General features: G+C 38.3%; 1 protein-coding gene across 1 annotated transcript in view; it reads left to right on the forward strand.

Moving 5' to 3' along the window:
- ADGRB3 (adhesion G protein-coupled receptor B3) overlaps positions 1 to 22,120 on the forward strand; it is a 1,672,438-nt gene that overhangs the window by 1,452,675 nt on the left and 197,643 nt on the right. The window contains exons 19-22 of the mRNA XM_030199002.1: positions 6,428 to 6,578; positions 8,140 to 8,209; positions 8,502 to 8,568; positions 13,522 to 13,607. Coding sequence (XP_030054862.1) covers positions 6,428 to 6,578; positions 8,140 to 8,209; positions 8,502 to 8,568; positions 13,522 to 13,607 — 374 coding nt within the window. The remainder of the gene's footprint in view (positions 1 to 6,427; positions 6,579 to 8,139; positions 8,210 to 8,501; positions 8,569 to 13,521; positions 13,608 to 22,120) is intronic.

Raw genomic sequence — 22,120 nt, forward strand, 5'->3', positions numbered from 1 at the left:
CGCCCCAGTTCCGCCTTCGCCACACCTCTGACACGCCCCCATCAACTTTGTCCGCATCCGCGACGGATTGCAGTTGAAAACGTCCAAAAATCGGCTTTCGATTATACCGCTTTATTTGTTTTTGTGAGATAAACGTCCATCTCCCGATTTAGGTCGGAACTTGGGCGTTTTTCTCATTCGATTATAAGCAGGATAGTCAACTAGATGGGGAAGAGGAACACAGAGAAAAAGTAATAACAAGAAAATGATAGGAACATACCATCAAATTAAATTATTGTCATGCAAATTTCCATTCCTAACCCCATATCACAAGCAGCGCATTAACAAAGAAAATAATTACAAAGGGGAAACATTTTCCACAATAAATGAATGTAATTGCAGTGAATCCAAAAAGATATATTAATGCCTATGTCTATAGATGATACATTTGCAAGGGAAATGCAAAAAGGTGACCCCTGTAGCCACCACTTTAGGCCTAAGTTGTAAAAAAGGCTTAACTCCTAGCCTGAGTAGCCTTAGCTACATCTGAAAACAGCAATGCTTTTTGGCCAAAAAATAAACTCCTCTTATACTTGAAATAGTTCTTATCCACTTATCCACTTTAGAGCTTGTGGGGATATTATTATATTACAACTATATTTACATTTCTCATTTGCTTTCCAGATTCAATGCAGATTACAATAAAACTAACCACTGAACTTAACTGGGAAGCAAAAATATTTTATTAAAACAATGGTCCTTTTACAAAGGCACGGTAGGCTCTACATGTGTGTTGCACATGCCAAAATGAGCCTACCACCAGGCTAGTGTGTCCCCTAGCAGTAATTTCAGATTTGGTGAATGCCCATAATACTGGAACAAATTATTTTTTTATTTCCTACCACGCGCTGTGTTTCCAGCGTTAATCGGCATTTGGCACGCACTGACTGGTCACTGTGCGTGTAGTGCATGAGCCATTACTGCTAGATCAATGGGTGGCATTAAGGGCTCAGGCCGTAAAGAGGCACACACTGGTTTCAATTTTACTGCAGGCCCTTTTCCTGGCTCACTGAAAAAAAAAAGCCCTTTTCCCCACATGCAATAAAAAGTGGTCTGGTGCGTGCCAAAAACAAATGCCCACAATACTGCAGGCCACTTTTTGCCATGCCTTAGTAAAAGGACCCCTTAGTTGCTTAAATAATTAATAAATAAGTTAGTTATCAATTTCTTCCTAAATCTTATATAATTTAACTCCAACTTAAGTACATTTGGCAAAGAATTTCAAATCCTAGCCGACTAATAGGAAAGAGTATTAGCACGCTTGTATTCAACCTGAAACACTGAAGGAAAATTAAGCAATTACTGATTTTTGGCGTGAAGGCCTTTCCTTGATAAGGAAAATGACAACATGGACATAAATGATACAGGAGCTAGACCATGAATAACATTAAACACTAGCACACATTGATGATTCCAGAAAAGTTAAAATATCTAAACTATCAGGGGATACAATAGTGTCTAATGTACCCTCCACTTGCTCTTCTCGCCTATAAGTAGGAATACAAAACATATTTGATATCACATTCTTCTTTGGGATTTCCACTTTCAGAACATCTTTTAAATGCATCTGTCATAGTTCTTTTGATAAAGTCTTAAACCTAATAGGGGATATACATATAATAGGAAGCACCTAAAACATTAATAACAAACAGTATTCCTGTTCTATATAAATTACAATTCAAACTCTTGGTGTATTGCTATATACTTTCACAACTGTAGTTCATCTATAGCATACTTTCTATTAACACACAACTTGTATTTAGGTAAAGCGGCTTCAGATTCCAGGGGCTGTTCTCTTTGCTTATGAACTGCTCCCGCCCGCTATTACCTCTACTTTCAGCGATATTATGCGGGAATCCTCATTAGGCACTTTACTTTACATATGCAAGTCCCACAGAGAGAACTGGGTCCGGTATGCCATTGTTATCTATGGCTTATTGACTGATCTTTATTGAGCCTGTGCTCTGGTGGTATACAGAGACTGAAGAAACTGCAATTCAGGGTTTATGTTTAATGCTGTCTGTGGGACTTGCATATGTGATTAGGGTACAAGTGTGGTGTAGATGGCAGTGCGAGTGAGTTGCAGGGATATTATTTAGTAATTTTTTAATGCACTGATTTGTTTTCACTAATAAAGATTTTGTAATTTATATAGAACAGGAATACTGTTTGTTATTATAGTTCTTTTGATGACAGAAACCTTGTATGTGGCAAGTTCAAAAGTCTGATGTTCTTTGATCTCAACATATTTTTCATAGATTCTAACTTAAGGTACATAGATAGATTATCCTTAATAAACATGACCTCAGTTTCTTGATACTTAATAGATTGCAACTGAAGAATTTCCACTTGTTCTGCAGCTTCCAATCTTTTCTCTTGCCCACCCATCTTGGCTATCAATTGGTAAACTATGAAGTAGTAGCAATTGATTCTTTCAATATATTATCAATACTCAACATTCCCTCCTATACATCCTCAAGTCCTACCGGTTTTTTCCTACCCTGCTGAGCAGACATATCAGTTAGTCCTGGAAAAGCCTTCAGGAAAGGAATTGAGACCTGAATTTAACAGAAATTGCTACCATTTGATCCACAGAATTTACTTTTGCTGGTGCAGTATCTCCCAACAACACTGATGATTCTAAGACAGGAGTAATTACTTCCTGCTGCTCTCCTCCTCAGAGCTTGACTGGTTCTGCCTGAACAGAAACTTCCTCCTTAGCTCCATCTGAGCTCTTATGGGGCTCACTAATGGCTGCAGCAGAAGGGATCTACCACCAGAGCTGAGCAAATACCCCAGCTCCTCCAGGGCTTGCTCTTTGCCACCTTCACAGTTCTCTGTTATTAACTTTAAAAGCACAGATTCCTTCAGTACAGACAACATCTGTGTCAGGTGTTAAGGAATCTGTGAGTATCCACTGTAATCTAGAGATAATGGAGAATTATCATAGATCTAGATACAATATAAATTTATCCAAGCCTTTTTTAAACTGAGCTATATTAACCACTTTTACCACTTGTTCTGGCAGTGAGCTCCAGAACTTAAATATATGTTGAGTTGAAACATATTTTCTCCTATTTGTTTTAAACATGGTACTATGTAATTTCATGGAGTGTCACCTAGTCTGTGTATTTTGTGAAAGAGTAAACCAATTCTCACGTACCCATTCCACTCCATTCAGGATTTTATAGACCTCTATCTTATCTCTCCTCAGCCATCTCTTCTTCAAGCTGAAGAGCCCTAATCTTTTTAGGATTTCTTCATATGAGTCATTTCCTCGCCTTAATCATTTTGGTCACCCTTCTTTGTACCCTTTCCAGTTCCACTATATCTTTTTTTGAGCTGTGGCAACCGGAACTGCATATAGTACCATGGAGTGATACAGAGGCATTATGAAATTCTTTGTTTTATATTCTATTCCATTTCTAGTAGTTCCTAACATTGTTTGTTTTCTTGACACCTAAATCCTTTTACTCAGTGGTGATTCCTAGTTAAGCTCTGGAACTCATTGCCAGAGGATGTGGTAACAGTGGTTAGAGTATCTGGGTGTAAAAAGGTTGGGAAAGTTCCTGGAGGAAAAGTCCATAGTATACTATTGAGACAGATATGGGGAAACCACTTCTTGCACTAGGATTGGTAGCATGGAATGCTGCTATTATTTGGGTTTCTGGCAGGTACTTGTGACCTGAATTGGCCACTGTTAGAAACAGGATACTGGACTAGATGGACCCAGTATGGCTATTCTTATGTTTTTATGTGGAATCTAGCATCATGGACATCTTAGAAATTACCACCCACCCTTAGTCATCTTTCCACTTCCCCTGATAAAGTTTGATTTTCTGAGGAAGAGTACCTTCGTCATGGCTATTCTATTACTATATAATTTAACACACACATATATACTTCACCAATGATTATAAAATAATACTACCTGCAAGTATATGCACACCTGTGTCTCTAGTGTGTGGCACCACTTATATATACATCTTCATCAGTACTACAGAATTCAGAAAAGGCTCAGCACATATCAAATCTTTTATAAAATATCAGCCTAGCTTTAAACAGCCAGGCATAGACATCTGCTTCTTCACCTAAATGACCTTTAAAAGTTATCTTCTAAATTTAGGATCCTAAATTTAGAGTGCTGAAAAGTGGGTGGCTGTGAAGACAGATTCAGTGGTCCTTTTACTAAGGTACGCTAATGGATTTAGCATTAACTAATAATTAGCGTGCACTAAATGCATTATATTCCTATGGGCGTCTTATCATTTAGTAAAAGGACCCCTTAGAATGGTGAAAAACCATAGGAACTTAGCACTAAGGTTCAGCACGTGGTGTAATGGTGCACCTATTTTTAGGCACCAAGCATGTAGGTAAGTCACCAGAATGCCAGCATATACATGTGTATATGTACACATACGTGAGTAAAATACCAAAGGCCCTGTTTACTAGGATGTACTAGTGTTTTTAGCTTGTGCTAAAAATTAGCACACACTAACCGTGTAGACACGCATTGGAATATTATGGGTGACTAATAGCACAAGCTAAAAACACTAACGCACCTCTATTGTGGTTTATTAAACAGGGCCACAATATTTTAACTATGTAGTATTCTATAAACTGGAATCTAAATGCCATGCTGGTAAAAAAATAATATATACAAAGCACAAAACCTTATTCGAAACGGTTTTAAAATGCCATGCTGGTTTGATGGTGGACTGACACATGGGAGGGGTGCACAATAATGAGTGTAAATTATAAAATGCTTAAATTTAATTGCTTTTTTTGACAATCTAGTACCCTGCGGAACTTTAGATGGACTCAAGACGCACTGTGCCTGACAAGGAACATTTGTTTGTTAATGCCTTCAGGATATGTAGTTAGTTCTGTTGGCAGCAGGTTCCTTTTTGTCTGATTATGATCCTTATTTACTGATTGCTTCTGTTTTATGTATTCCACATTTCATTTAAAAAACAAGGAGAGGGTTCAAAGCACAAAACAAAGTCCAAACAGCAAAAAAGTACCAGGATCCTTCACAAGCGGGGCAAAGCCTTTATTTGTACATCATATATCATTGACCCGACATGGGCTGTGTTTCAGCACGAAGCGTCTGTGTCAGGGGTCATTTGCTCTTAATTGTCTAAGATGAAGAGAACAGCTGAAAGCTGAGTTCACATCAAACATGACTAAAATCCATGCCAAATGCAAGCATAAAATGCCCGCTTGCTCTGCACAGCTGTTTGATTGTGCCTGAAGTAACAGGGATGCTGCACTCCCATGCAGATTCAGGTGCTTCACGCTGAAACACGGTCCATGTCAGGTCAATTATATATGGTGTACAATTAAAGGTTTTGCCCCGCTTATGAAGGCTCCTTGTACTTTTTTGCTGTTTGCACATTTCATTTTACATTTTGTTTTATTTTTATGATGTTTGAAATTGTACCACACCTTGAACAGGTCTTCATCTAGGTGGGCTATAAATGTTTATTAATAAAGATATATAAAACTGTTTTAGGGGCCTTATTATTTTCTTAGTTCTGCATCTATGAAAAGCATCTTAATTGAATAAGGCCCCAAACCATTCTGATCTGTTTTTCTGGTTAATCCTTCCTTTCTCCCACATGTCTTTTTACATCTTATCTTCTGTGCTTGTTGGTGATTCACTCTGGGCTTAAAGCCACATTACCAGTTCTCAATGCGGCAAATGAGAGGAAACCCATTCAATTCCTATGGGCTTTCTCTCATTTGCCACAAGAGAATCATTAGCGTGGCTTTGTAAAAGAAGCCCTCTGTGCTTCAGTGCTCTGTTCAGACCTTTTATTGTTTCTATTACTAACATCACCTGAATATTGTTAAGGCTTATATTTGTGTCTGCCAAAGAACGTCTCTTTGTTTTTTCATTTATCCATAGACTCCTGTATTCCATAGACTCCTTCTGATCTGGCCTCAGTCTTTAACACTTCTGCAGTGCTGTACAAAAAATAAAGTCTTCAATAAAATGTTACATTTGAATTGGTGTTCCTTTCTTTGATTATCATTCTCCAACATAATTGTATTCTGTACCACATCTATTCTGCATACCCTTGAGATCTTCAAGGAGGCTGCAAAAATTAACTCTTCAAAGAGGCTTTTAATGCTACTCTCCTCTCCTCTGAAATCAAGATCTCTCCTCGCTTTTGTTCCACTAATTAAGACCTTTCTTGCAAAAATCAATAAAGATGTCATCAAGATTATAATATAATGATTTTACTATATGATTCAACTTCTTTATCCAAGGCAAATCAAAATGTCTATCAATTATACCGACTGTTATACTTTTGGTAAAGGTTGTGACAACATGGTAGGAAAATGTTTTACTTTATCTTTGGTTTTGTTTGCATTTTAATAGGAAATCTGCACCATGACCACGGCATTTTTACACTTCTTCTTCCTGGCTTCATTCTGTTGGGTTTTGACAGAAGCCTGGCAATCGTATATGGCAGTTACCGGAAAAATTAGAACGCGACTCATAAGAAAACGTTTCTTGTGTCTTGGATGGGGTAAGTGCAGGAAAATGTTCGTTTCAATCCCTTAGGTATGCACTTTTACTGGGCATAGGGACCTAAAGTTCTGATTGACAGTAGATGATATATCTGCTCAAGTGAAAGCAGGGAAGAGAACATTTAGATTTTATTACAGAAAACAATGTAATCCGTTTTAATTGATTTTGATGAAGGTTATACTTGAGAAATATTTCATCCTAGGCAATCTTCCGTTTTTTTGACACTTTGTCATAACATGCATTTTAATTCTATTGCAGTATGTTTTATACCAAACCAACAAAGCACAAGCATTTTTGGTCTCTGAAAAAATGGAATATCCATATTATTAGTTTACTTAAATTAATTTGAAGTACATTGGTAACCTAGCAACATTAAAGCAATGTATACCATGCTGAAAACAGAGCTGTCTCTAGTGGTTGAGGAATTGCTCTTTGGGGCTCATTTTCGAAAGAAAAAAAGGTCTAAAAGTGGCATAAAGCAGCAGTTGGATGTTTTTCTCACAAAAACATCAAAATTGGTATTTTTGAAACCTATTTTTCAGATATTTTTCTATTCTGTTTGCCTGCAGTGCATCCAAATCTCAAGGGGGCGTGTTAAGGGATGGATTTGGGCATTCCTAAGACTTGTACATTTTTCAGCCATAATGGAACAAAACAAAACTGTTCAGGACTAAAACTAAGACTAAGACGTTTTAAGCTAGACCTGTTTTTAGAATGAGTAAAGCACAAAAATGTGTCCTAAATAGCCAGATGACCACTGGGGAGAATTGGGGGTGTCCTCCTCTTATTCTCCTAGTGGTCACTGACCCCTCTCCCACCCCCCAAAAAATATGATTAAAAACATTACCTACCAGTCTCTATGACAGCCTCAGATGTTATACTCAGGTCTTTCAGAGAAGTAGGCAGGTCCATTCAGTAGTCTAGTGGTGGGTGCAGGTGGACCCAAGCCCATACCTCCCCCTACCTGTTACACTTGTGGTTGAAAACATAAGACCTCCCAAACTCACCCAAACCCTACTGTACCCACATATAAGTTCCCCTTTCACCCATAAAGACTATTGTAGTGGTGTACAGTTGTGAGTTTTGGAGGGCTGATCACACAAGATAAGGGAGCAGTGGTGAGGTGTGTACCTAGGAACATTTTTTGAAGTTCACTGCAGTGCCCTATAGGGTGCCCCATTGCTCTCCTGAGATATGTGGGGGACCAGTCTGCTTGATTTGCTATGTTTTTCACTTGTGCTGGTTTTTTTCCCCGAAAATGGTAAAAAAAAAGCCATACAAAGCACAAAACCTTATTCGAAATGGTATTTTAAAAAAGATAGAGGTTTTCCCTTTTTCAAAAATGACCTTCTTTTCTATTCAGATTGTGGACGTTTTGTGCAAAACATCCAAAGTCAGACTTAGACCTCATATCGAAAATGCCCCTCCATGTGAATTAATTCATTCAGCACAAAATTGACCTTTTGTAGTTTATTATTGTTTGGGCTGCCATTGTATTCTTGTATCAGAATATTTTGCCAAGCCTTTGACAGCAGTGACATTTTGTTTTCTTTTCACAGGTTTACCAGCATTGGTTGTGGCAATATCCATGGGCTTCACTAAAGCAAAAGGCTATGGAACCATAAACTAGTAAGTTAGTCTAATATCTTAAACCAAGGGTTGTTTTCAATTAACCAGATTGTCTGTTGGGGACCATTGTTGCTGAACCTTATTATTGATGTTTGAGCAGTACAGTTGTTAATGATCTTCCTGCCATTTTTCTTTCCTTATAACTTTTTTCATGTAAAAATGAACCCACTGGTATATTTCTCTGGGGATAAAGACAGCATACTGAGTATCTGGTACATGTACTATGCCTGCAGATCAATGACTTAATACTTACTATGAATCTATATTAATTTTGATCTAATTTGCTTCTCAGTTGCTGGCTTTCTCTCGAAGGAGGGCTGCTGTATGCTTTTGTTGGACCTGCGGCTGCTGTTGTCTTGGTAAACTACAAAATCATTATATATGTATAGAAATGATTATAGTGTTTCTGTATTTTGCAAACATATTTATTTATTTATTTATTTGCTGCATTTGTATCCCACATTTCCCCACCTATTTGCAGGCTCAATGTGGCCTACATTATGTCACAAAGGCATATTGTATTGTCATTTAGTGTTAATAATTGTGGTGCTATATCCATCTTAACAAGTAAAATATGTGTGTATCTTTGCACATTTTGTTACCTGTCTTTAAGTATATTCACTATGTCAAGGGTCTGCACACATGTTCTTTTCTCAAGTTATGACAAACTGTTACTCATAATAAAGCTAAGAGTTAGGGGCCCTTTTACTAAGGCGTCAAATTGGCACTACCACCCAGCTACCACATGCCCCAGGTGGTAATTCCATTTTTGGTGTGCACCCAAAACATATGGTAGAAAATAGGGCGCTTACTCAGCGGTAATTTGCAGTTGGCGTGCGCTGGACACTTACTGCCTGGTTAGCGCATGAGACCTTACTGCTAAGTCAATGGGTGACATTAAGATCTCAGGCCGAAAATGGATGCTCACTGGTTTTCATTTTGCTGCATGTCCATTTTCCAGCACAATAAAAAAAAATCCCTTTTTTCCAGGTGCGCTCATTAAATGGACCAGCATATGTCCAAAACATATGTCTACACCAGCACAGGCCACTTTTGGGTGCACCTTAATGAAAGGGCCCCTTGGTTACTTAATTATGGTGAGGCATCCAAAAAAGAGATAAATAATGTTCTAAAATTGACTGTACATAGTAACGTTTAACATTTGAATGTGTTTACTGATGTAATTGCCTATTGCTTATATTTAGCTTATTCTCACTGTACATCACCTAGGATGAATTTCTTCAAAAAAGCAGTAAATAAATGCTAACTTATACAGATATATATAGATATATAAATGTATGAAAACTTCCATTCATTCAATGAAAGATATCACAATATATAATTACCTTGTCATTCATAGTAGGAAATCAAACCTAGCTACACACCACATATGTGTGTAAATAGTTGGGACATATGTTGCAAGGCAAATGTAGCAGGTTCTTTAGTCTGGTAACTCCAAGGCCTACAGTGTTATAGGTGGAGACTTCTTATTTTCTTGTGGTGCAGCCTGTGAGGATATTTCTTTGCAAGACTCTACTTCTGTGCCTACTTTATTTGGGTTCCCATTGCCTCTCTCTTCATCCTCAATTTCCACTCATTCGAGAGTATCCAATGTGTAGTAGAGATCATCTAGTATGCTTTACGAACATTTTAAAAAAACTACAAAAATGAAGAATAATAATAGCTTATGTCTTCTTAGCCTGCTCCTCCTCCTCTTCTTTTAGCTCAATGGTTTTCACCCCAGTCTTCAGGACACACCAAGCCAGTTGAGCTTTCAGGATATCCCTAAAGAATGTACATGGGAAAGATATGCATACAAAACAGACATGTAAATCTGTCTCAAAGATATTCATTCTGGATTTCCTTAAAGCCCAACTGTATGGGTTTGTGACTAAGATTGAGTTGAAGACCATTACTTTAGCTCCATGGGATCTTCCATCAGCGTTTCTTTTCTTTATTTTACCCAATTGTCTGTATGCAGATCCTCAGGAACCCTGCAAAGACACCTCCAGGCATCACTCTTTATATCCTCTCTATCACAAAACAGGGGAAGAAAGGTTCACTTTGGTAACCTCCCCAAAATTTTATTCCTCCTGTTTACTGCCACAACTCCTCTGGCATGAGAAAAGCACTTGCTGATGTCCTCTTCGCTCACCCCTCAGATTTTGAGAAGAAGCGGGTTATGCCATCACCACTTTTGAGTTCAATGATATAGCTTATTTGGATATGGTACTTCTCAGTGGGAAAACTTTCTGCATTACTCTAGTTAGCATCCCTTTCTATTAAAAACAGTATATCTTATTCCCAATTTCTGTAATATTGAAGGATTTATGAAAGTATGACAGATTATTTTTTTAAAAAATAATCTAAATAATTTCCAATGAGATTTTTAGATCACATCCATATAGGACTAAATTCAATAAATTGTGCCTAAAAAATCAGCACTGAAAAAATAGCACTATTCTATAAACTGTGCTCAAAATTAAGTACCATTAATAGAACAGTGTGTAGCGCCAGGAACCATAACTACTTTTAGGTACAAGCATTTACACCATCGAAACCCTGGTGTAAATCCCCGTATCTAAATTAGGTGTGGATCCCCTTTATTCTATAACAGTATGCATACATTATGGGAATGCCCAATTATTAGCACCCAATTATTGATGGTTCATAACTTAATATCCAATTTGTTTGATGCAAATCTTTGAAGCATGCCCAAATTTGGAAGTGCAACTTTGGGGGCCATATATTTTATTTTATTTATTTATTTATTTGTTGTATTTGTATCCCACATTTTCCCACCTATTTGCAGGCTCAATGTGGCTTACATAGTACCGGAATGGCAATTCCAGTGTGAACAAATACATTGTGCTGTAGTGGTAGGAAGAAGTTTATATGGCAATGCCATAGAATAGTCCTGATGGGAAGAGTATTGTTGTGAGCATACGTGCTTTGGTTTTCATCTGTAGCCAAGGTCTGTCTTTTAGGTTGGTTCGGGATGGTATGCCTTTTTGAACAGGGTGGTTTTTAGCATGTTCCAGAAGTTTAGGTGGTTGTATATCGTTTTCACTGCCTTTGGTAGCACGTTCCACAGTTGTGTGCTTATGTAGGAAAAGCTGGATGCATAAGTAGATTTGTATTTAAGACCTTTGCAACTTGGGGTAGTGTAGGTAGAGGTGTGATCGTGTTGAAATGGAGGCGTTTTTGGTTGGTAGGTTGATTAAGTCTATCATGTATCCTGGCGCTTCGCCATAGAGAATTTTATGAACCATGGTGCAGATTTTAAAGGCAATGTGTTCTTTGATTGGGAGCCAGTGTAGTTTTTCTCGGAGGGGTTTCACACTTTCAAATCATGTTTTTCCAAATATGAGTCTGGTTGCCGTGTTTTGAGCGGTTTGAAGTTTCTTTAAGGTTTGTTCTTTGCAACCTGCATAGATTTCATTTCAGTAGTCTAGTTGACTTATTGCCATTGATTGTATCAGGCTGTGAAAGGTATCCCTCGGGAAGTATTGTTTCACGCGTTTGAGCCTCCACATTGAGTGGAACATTTTCTTTGTGGTGGATTTTACTTGGCTCTCCAGTGTTAGGTTACGGTCTATTATAATAGAGAAGCCAAGGATATTCAGGATGTCTAATATGGGGAGAGTGTGACCTGGGGTGTCGATGCTTGTGGGGTTGTCCTTGCTGTGTTGGGATGAGAGGACAAGGCAGTGTGTTTTTTCTTTGTTGAGCTTTAGTTGAAATGCATTGGCCCTTGATTCCATGATATTCAGTCTTAGCTCGATTTTGTTGGTGATTTCTTGCAGTTTGGTTTTGTAAGGGATGTAAATTATTACATCGTCTGCGTATATGAAAGGGTTTAGACTTTGATTGGCTAGGGACTTGGCTGGTGAGATTATCATTATTTTAAAGAGGGTTGGTGATAGCGGTGATCCGCAGTTTGCTTTCTATGATGATGATATGTTCGCGTTTGACTTTACTTGATATGATCTTGAAGTTAGGAAGCCTTTAATCCAGGTGAGTATGTTTCCACTGATCCCGAAATAATCTAGCATACTTATTAATATATTGTGGTTTACCATGTCGAACGCGCTCGACATGTCGAATTGAAGGAGGAGGATGCTTTTGCCAATTGCTGTTTCTTGTCTGAATTTGGCTAGGAGAGTGAGTAATACTGTTTTGGTGCTATGCAGGGGGCAAAATCCTGATTGTGACTCATATAGAAACTGGGGGCTCAACTTAACAAAATACTATACATTACATTCACCGTTGCTGCATTTAAGTGACCACAGTTATGTCAGGTTTATAAATGTTATGTGTACCAATGCAGCATCCAAGTACCATTATAGAATAGGCCTTCATTTAACAGCATTCAGACACCTAAACAGAAGTGCTCAGTTAGAGAACAGCACCCATAATGTAAAAAAGAAAGCACGTAAGAGGGCATTACACATCAATGTGGAATTTTCTCTTAAACTTATTAATAGAGCAGAATTATTAATATATTCATGTAACGTATTATTGTATCAAAAATGCATGCTGGTTATATTAACTTTGCATTATATAAACTTGAACATCATGTCCTGGATTCTATATAGCGTGACTTACGTTGTGCGTTCAAATTCAGTCATATTCTGAATTTGCGTGTGCAATTTAATTAGTTAACAAACTAATCAGTGCTGATAATGGCCAATTAACAAGCAATTATTGACACTAATTGTCATTAATTAGAATTTACATGCAGAACTGTCTAAGCACATTCTATAATGTCCTGCACGTAAATTCTGTCGCATAGTTGAAAAGTAGATGTGGCAATGAGCATGGAATGGGCAGGTCGTGGGCGTTTCTAAAATCTATGCACATTGTTTTAGAAAACACCTGGACTGTGCCTAATTTAGGCCAAATTTTACTTCACATAACTGCCCACAGCAAAATTAAATTGCATGGACCGGTGCTCAGTGTGTTCTATATACCGCATGGAAATTTAGGCTTATTCTATAAAGTGTATCTAAATTAAGGCATACTTTATAGAATATGCTTAGGTGACTTTCATTTCAGTGCTGATTTTTTAGGCATGATATATAGAATCTAGTCCCATACCCCTTAATTAATCATCTGGCCTGTTTTTCTAGGCTATTAATGTCTTTATGTCCAACTTCTCTGGTATTTCTTTTGACACAGAAAACATGTAATTTTCACAGTTATTAAAATACATCCCCTTGCAAGCTAGCTACTTTTATTATTAACAAACAATGTTTGTACATGTTTCTTTTACTGTCATTGAAAGGTCAACTGTTACCTCTACTCTGCAGGTCAACATGGTGATTGGCATTTTGGTGTTTAATAAACTTGTCTCGAGAGATGGGATCCTAGACAAAAAACTCAAACATAGAGCAGGGTAAGCAGTCTTGTCTAAATGTATCATCTATTTTTAACAATGAGCTTTATTTTAAACCAAAATATGTTGAGTTTATTTTTTTAATATAATAGTAGAAACACTAGGTCTAAAAAGAGGATATTTCCATTCAGTTCAAAAGTTGCATTGTCTTGAGTACATGTGATCAAACGAATAAAACAAAATGCAGTTTTACGGAAAATTCATATAAACCTGTGAAACATAAATAGAAATACACAATAGTGAATATTTCTATCTTTGTTTTTATCATGCCAGCCAAAGGGGATCCTCAAAAATGAGTAAATGAAAGAGCACAATGTCACCATTTAAGATGCATTTTTTTAAAGTAGGGAATTTTAAAGATATAGAATATATTGAATCAGCTATTGAAATTATCTGATTCAGTGGTTTCCAAAATGTAAATTCCCTTAATGCTAAGAATATATAGAGAGGAAGATATATTTCATGTTTACCCCTTGTTCATAACCAAATACTGATATTCCAACAAAGCATATAATACAGTCAAATTTAATAAATAAGCAACAGAGGCGCTCATTTTCAAAGCAGATGAATGTCTTACAGTTGCCTAAAAAAGCATCCATCTGCCAAAAATATCCAAACTGTGACTGTGAAAGGCAGAATTTGGACATCCTACACTGCAGTTCATGTTGTGGGAGTGGTTAGAGTGGTACTAGGGAGGGCCCAAATTTAGGATGCTCACAGCAATAATCGAATGGGAAGAAACATCCAAGTCAAAAAAGAAGGGTGTCCTAAGTTAGATTTCTTTCAATCACAACCAGGGTATAAAAAGGTGCCCTGACTGAATAGCTGACCACTGGAAGGATTAAGGCATGACCCATCCTTAACCACCCCCAGTGGTTACTGTTTCCCTCCTAGTGGAAAGGGAAAATAGGTTCCCTGACAATATCAGGTATTATGGGCATTCTGAACACAGCAGGTTTGAACGGAAGCCTAATGGCCAGTGCAGTAGACTGTAAATCACGGGACTCGGGTTCAAATCCACTTTCAAATCGGTTATTTTTATCTTTAAATTATGAGCCTTCCAGAAACAGAAATATATCTACTATGCCTAAATATTAAAGACACCTGTAAGCCTGAGGTATTTTCCTGTCTCTGGAGGGTATACCATTTGAAATAATAGAGTTGTAGTGGAATATGAACCTGGGTGCCCTAGATTAAAACCACTGAACTGACCACTAGGTTACCCCTCTGCTCTGCAGGAACATCAGTGTGGCCATTTTTGTACAAATGATGCCAGACATCCTTGTCTTGGTTTTGTTTGGCATTCATAATTTGGATGATTTATTTTGTAAAATTGCTGTTCATTTTGGACTTTCTCACATATTTTCAAACAAGAAATTTCAATGGCTGTGAGATGGACTTTTTTTTGGACATTATGAGTGGGATGTCCCAATTCTGACTTGGACTTTCTTTCAAAATGCCCTTCAGGTGTGTTTCAAGTATTACATAATTCTATTTTAATGTGCATTTGATTATGATATAGCCGAACTGTAAAGCAAAGGAAAGGAGCAACACGACTGATAAAGAGGATGGTATAGCTCCCTTATGAGGAAAAGCTAAACAAGTTGTGGCTCTTACCTCAAAGAAAGGATGACTGAGAGGGGATTGCATTGAGGTGTATTCAGTTATGTGGTACATAAGTTTTACAAAGAGCAGTTATTTACTTTTCACGTAGCAATAAGACTAGGGGACAATCTATGAAACTTATGCATATGAAAAATAATTACATCAATGCACAATTAAGCTAAGGAATTTGTTGACTGTACTTTAATACTCATGTTAAATAAAGCCTTGATGCAGCTTCATAACTGGGCCTGACAGACTATTATACAGCACAAATAGAAGGGAACTGAATAAATGATGCTGAAAATTCGGCTCTGAAAAACTTGAGCTTGGGCTAGGTTCTATATAAGGTGCCTAAAAAATCCACACAGTAGACATTTCCAACTAAGTGTATTCTATAAGTGGAACCTAAATTTAGGCACAGTATATAGAATATGCTTAATTGATATCCCAGTGCCTAAAACTACATGCCTCCACTTATACCAATGAAAATGTGGTGTAAATCCTTGTGTGTAGATTTACGTGCACTGGGCCATATTCTATAACTACATTCATAAATTTTGGAACAACCATTTCCCCACCCATGGCCACACCCCTTTTGAACTGTGTTCATCAGAATTTAGGCATAGTATGTTACAGAATATGCTTAGCAAGTTGTGTATGAAAATTCTAATTATTGCCAATTAGTGCTTATTGCTTGTTAGGTGCTGTTATCAATGCTGATTAGCTTGTTAATCCAATTAAGTTACCCTCATTGTTATAGAATATGCTTAGATTTCAGTGCGGAACATTAGGCACACTATTTAGGACCTGGGGTAAACGCTATTCCATAAAGAGAGCATGCCCTTTATAGAAGAGCATTTGGCATGGATCCCGTGCCTAACTTTTGGGCGTCATACTTACACCTGCCAAAGGAAGGTGTAAATGCTGACACCCAACTTAGGTGCTCTTTGGGTGAATTCTGAATATCAGAGCACAACTTTTTGAAATGCCGCTGACATGCCCCTGTTCATGCCCCCTTTTCAGATACGCACGATTGAAGTTAGGTGCCATGCTTTACAGAATAGCAAAATTCAAACACAAAGAGTGGAAGACATCAAGACAATGTCCAAGATAAAAAATAATTTTATTCTTTAAAACACAATAAAGGATACAATCTTCACAGGCAATAAACAGGATGCACTTGACTTTATAGAATAGCGAGCAGTGAGATGCATGTGCAGATTTTTAAGACTGCCAATTAATATTAGTAGTTGGTCGTTAGCACTCAATTGTTGATGTTTCTGAACTTATTAGTCAACTTATTGTGGGTATGTCTCTAATGTGCGAACAGAGTTGAACATGAAATTTTGGACATGATTACCCTGCTATTCAAAAGCATTTAACCGGCAAGGATCGGCACCTGGCCTGTTAAGTGCCCCATAACCAGCTATCTGGCGATATTCAGTAGGGGCTAGCGGGCTATCTCCCACTGAATATCACTGGTTAGTGGCTAGCAGATAGCTGATTATATCAGCTGACATAACTGGCTATCAGCCGATTTTCAGCCCCACTTTAGCAGCTATATTTGGCTACGTGAATATGTGGGATATCTTTGTCCAGTTAGAACATAACCCTGAATATCAACATAGCCCGTTATCTTCTAACTGAACAAAAATAAACTGGATATTCACTGCCAGTCACCAGAATCAGCCCGGTATTGAATATCCAGTTTATTTTTGGCCGGGCTAACTCTCACGGTCTGAATATTGGCCCTGATATATGTAATCCAGGGGATGGGGGTAATTCAGTGCAGACCATCTATAGTTAGGCAGTGAGTTGTTGCATATTAAGTCTATATCAGCAATTATATGTGTAATTGCCATTAAAAATGACTTGCATAAGTAAAAATGTTTGCGCCGTTTAGGCACAGTCACTTACGCCATGTCAGTGGCTGGTGTAGATGTTTGTGACTAAATGTTGCAGCTGCATGCTTAACTGTCAGTAGTTTGCTTATCTTAGTGCATAAGTGCTAGGCATCCCCCTGACCCACCTATACCCCTTGCAGTTATTTGCTAAAGTGCAGTTACGTGCATAACAGAAATTAGTGCCAATTAACTCCAATTGTAGCTGATTATTGTTAGTGCAAATTAACACCTAATTTATCAATTAGGTCATGCACATAACTGACACTGTTCTATAATCTGCTTGTGCCAGTTGCATGCTAAGCCCAAAAATGTGTGCCCGATTTTATAGAAGGAGTGGGTCAATTACTACCTATATCACTTCATTTTACTACTGTGTACAGAGTGGCATATAAGAAAGGACGTACAAATCAGAACTGAGACATCGTCCCACCTAAAAGACATCTAGTGTATATCCTGGCTTTCTAAACTCGAGATTTAGATGTACATGCAATAAACATATCTAAATGCTGGTTTATGCCTATCTAAACTGCAAATAGCGATTCTAAAATAACCAATTTTATATCAGAGAAGTCAACATACACATACAACTCACACCCCTCTTTTTCTCAGCAAATAGTTGAACATATACACTTCTGCCGGAATTCTGTGAAACTGTGCATCGTAGAATTTCCCAGTTGCACAGAATTTACTTTTTTCATGCAGAATCTTTACCACGGGAACTGGGACTGCAGTAAAGGCTAGCTGGCCGGATGGCCACTTCATCCTTCCTGAGCCTTGGTGGACCCTCCCCGGGCCTACTTTAACATGCCCTGGTGGTCTAGTGGCTTTTACGGGGGGGGGGGGGGGGAATCCCTACTGTTTCCTGCCCACTGCCGCTGCTCTTGCTGGTAAATGGCCACGAGACTTCAAGCGGCAATCTTGTGAGGGTGCTGCAGGAAGTCTTGGTGGCCATTTTGAAGAAGTAGACACTGACCAGAGCAGCAGTGGTGGACAGGTAAGAGTGGGGTTCTTTCCTGCACCAAGAGGTACTCCCAGTTTGAACCTCTGCAGCTGCTCCCGCACTGGACCGGTGAGTGCAGGGGTTGGAGGACTGAAAAAAGATGGAAGGAGCGTAGGGGGGGCTGGAATAAATGAATGGTATCTGTGTGCAGGGAGGAAGAGTGGGAGGGAGGGAGGGAGAAGGGCTATAAGGTGGATGAAATGGTTGGGGGGGGTGCTGTAATGTGGATGAAGTGGGGGTACAGGAAGGGGGGCTGGAAAAAATAAATATGGATGGTATCTGAACAGGGTGGGAGAGTGTAAGATGGCTAAAGTGTGGGTATAGGGAGGGGGTTGGGGACAAAGATGAATGTCTGTGGGTGCAAAATATCGTTTAAATCATAACAAAGGAACTTGCAGAATTTAGCAAAAGTTTCACATTTTTGGCGCAGAATTTCAAATGTTTGGTGCACAATTCCGGCAGGAGTATTATATACCTCAGCTGCCAGTTAACCATGCATTGGTTTCATGTCATGCACATCACTTCAGAACACATATTATATTTTATTTTATTAATTTATTGTAAAGATTGTGCAAAACAATTACAAGAAACATCTACTTTAGAAAAGACAGAAATAATCAAGAATAATATTTAAGCAATTACAGTTTAAAAGAATTAGATTAGATTACCACATCTACAGTCCACAAAAATGGAGGGAAGAAAGCAAGGCACAATTCCAAGAATCTATTAAGAAAAACAGATCATGTTAAGAAAAGAAGGACGAACAAAGATGTTATAAACCTTATTTATCCAGTCTAAATTCATGGAGTAGATGTCATTGTAACAGTATGTAATGGGGAAGGAATGACTATTTATTAAGAATCCAAGAAAAACATATATTATATTTTAAATAATGATATGCATCTGAAATGTACAGATAATAAGTGATTCACTAACAGCAAAACCCAATTAAATGCACTATTGGCTGCTTAGTTGCAAGCCTTTCTTTAAGATCATGAGGAATTTATTAATGAATTACTCTAGTCTAATGACAGATCCTCTCTGGTGGTCTGTGAGGACCCTATTCCTCCTTCACCAACAGTATGAAAGCTCTCATAAACCACTTTTATTTGATATTCCCAAGAGCCACAGAGACAGGTGAGCTAAATTTTTAACATCGGATACAAATGTTTGTATCAAGCTGATTTGACAAATCACTTTACGCAGGAGTTTACTTTCATCCCTTTCCTTTACCTTCTTTATTGTAAGTGTCAATCTCTGTTAGCTCTTTTGAGAAGGGAGGAGAGTGTTATCAGATGAGAGGCTTCTAGGCCTGTGGAGATTTTTCTGTCAATGACAAAGGAAGAGGGGGAGGGGGCAGGAGGGTTCCCTTAGCACTTAATACCCTTTATCTGAATGCAGAAGGAGAGGAACTGAATGGGAGGCTACCTTGGCCTTTGGGGGTCTATTTTTGGGAGCAATAGGAAGTGGTGAGAGGAGGTGAAACACGAAGAGGATTTTGGAGTCATCATAGCCTATATCAGGCATCAAAGTCTAATACAGAGGAGTAAATCAGTAGTAGAGCATCAACATGATGTCAAACAAACATCTGAGTTTAATAATTGTAAGCACATTTGGTGTTCTAGAGAGCACTTTTCTGGAGATAATGCCAGCATTAAAAACTGGCCATTAATATGTTTTAACAGTGAGTTTTAATACAGTTTAGTACATTGGTCCCTTAGGGCTCCATTTACTAAGCGGCAGAAAGCCCATCGCAGACTTAACACTCGCTATACAGGAGATACTGCTGGGCTACCGCAGCAGCCCAGCAGTACTTCCCACCCCTAGTGCACCATCATTTCTGACGCCTCAAAAATGTATTTATTTTTATAGCGTCGGAGTGTACCCAGCGGTAACTGGAGAGTGCCACATGCTGCCCGGTTACTGATAGGTTAACACGGGAGCCCTTACCGCCACTCAATGGGTGGGGGTAAGGGCTCCACCCCTGAAATGACCATGCAGCAAGTGCTTTACTTGTCGCTTGGCCATTTCCTGCAGTTTTCAGGGTGGTTTGATAGTTATTGAGGGTAGTTTTATAGTGCAGGGGCAGTATGCACGATGCTGAGGCAACTGTAGAGGGGTTTTTGAACTGTGGGAGCATTTTGGAAATGTGTGGTGGTTGTGAGGGAGGGTAGTTTTTTTTTATATGTTACAGGTTACAATTTATATAACACTAATACCAACAGTTCAAAGAGGTTTACAATAAAGTTAAGATCACAACACCCTCTTAATAAAAATTTAAAAATTATCAGAAGCTTAATCAGAAATAGCAAGAAAATCCTTAAAAAGAAATGTTTTTAACATCTTTCTAAAATGTACATAATTTAAGTTGTTCGGAAAGCAAACTGCATATGACAGAGGTAGGGGCACTGTGTGGTTTGGAAAAGTAGGAAATTTCACTTTTTACACTGCTCTGCCCTGTTCTCAAATTGGTGCATTTCATTCTGTCAAAGTTTCTGTGCTAAAGAGGGTAGGCTTATTTTATTTTAAAAATATTTTTATTACTCACAATTATCCACACTATTACTCACAACTACCCACAGTTCTTTTCCCATAAAATTCATGGGCCAGTTGGTCCATTTTGAACTAACTGCATCTTTTTACTGGTTTTTCCTTCAAGATAAGTTTTAACTTATTCTGTAATATTTGTGGAGACTTATCTTGCCCCCAGACAGATAGCAGGACAGAGTCAGGTGGCCAGACGGACAGACATTCTCAACCCCTTTTGTATAATTCTTTCTAACTTCTGTTGTGTTGGAAAGAATAAAAATTGGTAGTGTCTTTGTTACGAAGTTGCACTGAGGCATTGTTCCCACAACCCTGAGCATTGTGCTCTGCTTTTCAGTGCAGGAAACTCATTTTGAAATCTGCTGTCTACAGAGATTAGCAGTTTGAGTGCAGGGAGGGAAGGAAGACAGCTTACATTACTGCAGTGACCATTATCTGCCAAGGAGATGTCATTGGAAGTAGACCTTTGAGTATAATTCTATGTCAGTGAAGATACAGATTTTACCTGGGCATGTCATCTGGAATGATGTCACTTGGGCACATTGGGCTAGATTCTATTGTGTTCTATTCTATCTAGTTCTTATATACCATTTACAAGTCAAGATCTTACCATTGGGAATACCATTGGGAAGAAGAGTTTACAGAGGAGTCTAAAGAAGATCTCATTGTTAGAGAGGGGAGTTTATAGAGAAGCCTAAAGATCAGTGCAAGTATGGGTTAACCATTATATAAGTGGGTCTTAAGCAGTTTTCCAAAGAGTGTATAGGAAGGTTGTGTTCTTAGGACCAGAGGGAGCGTGTTCCATTGGCATGCCATCTGGAAAGGAAATGATTTTTTTGAGAATAGATTTTAGTCTTACTTTTTTGGTAGAAGAGTCCGAAGATAGCAATTTCAGAGTCTGAAGATAGCAAACATTTTTTGAATAAGAAGGGATTTCCAGCAAGTCTGCCATCCCTTCTGTGTTTGACCCAAAACATGCCTTGAACATCATATGCAGCATTTTGAATCTAATACATTGTGTTGTTGGTAACCAGTGTATCTCCTTCAGTGCAGGGGAGACTCTGTCAAACTGAACCAGACTGGAAATCAATCCAGCCACCACTGTATTCTGTAGTGATTGTAGACGGGCTTTCTGCTTGCAGCTGATCTAGGAATATAAGAAGTTACTGTAATTTAATTGAGGTAGGAGTGTAGCCTATGCCAAGGCTCTGAAAATTCAGAGCCAAAAAAGCACTATTCTTTAAGTTGCATTTAAATTTAGGTGCAGTTTATAGAATAGCACTTACACCTAACTTTAGGTGCGACTATTTGCACCAAATGAAACATGGAACAAATGTACAAGCCTAAAGCAGATATGTATCTCCCCTTATTCTATAATGTGTGTAAATGCTAGTAATGCCTCTGTTCCGTCCATGCCCCTCCCATTTCTGCAGCCCCTTTTTTGTAACATGCGTAAA

Source organism: Microcaecilia unicolor, chromosome 3 (genome assembly GCF_901765095.1).
Source record: "Microcaecilia unicolor chromosome 3, aMicUni1.1, whole genome shotgun sequence".
Lineage (NCBI taxonomy): Eukaryota > Metazoa > Chordata > Amphibia > Gymnophiona > Siphonopidae > Microcaecilia > Microcaecilia unicolor.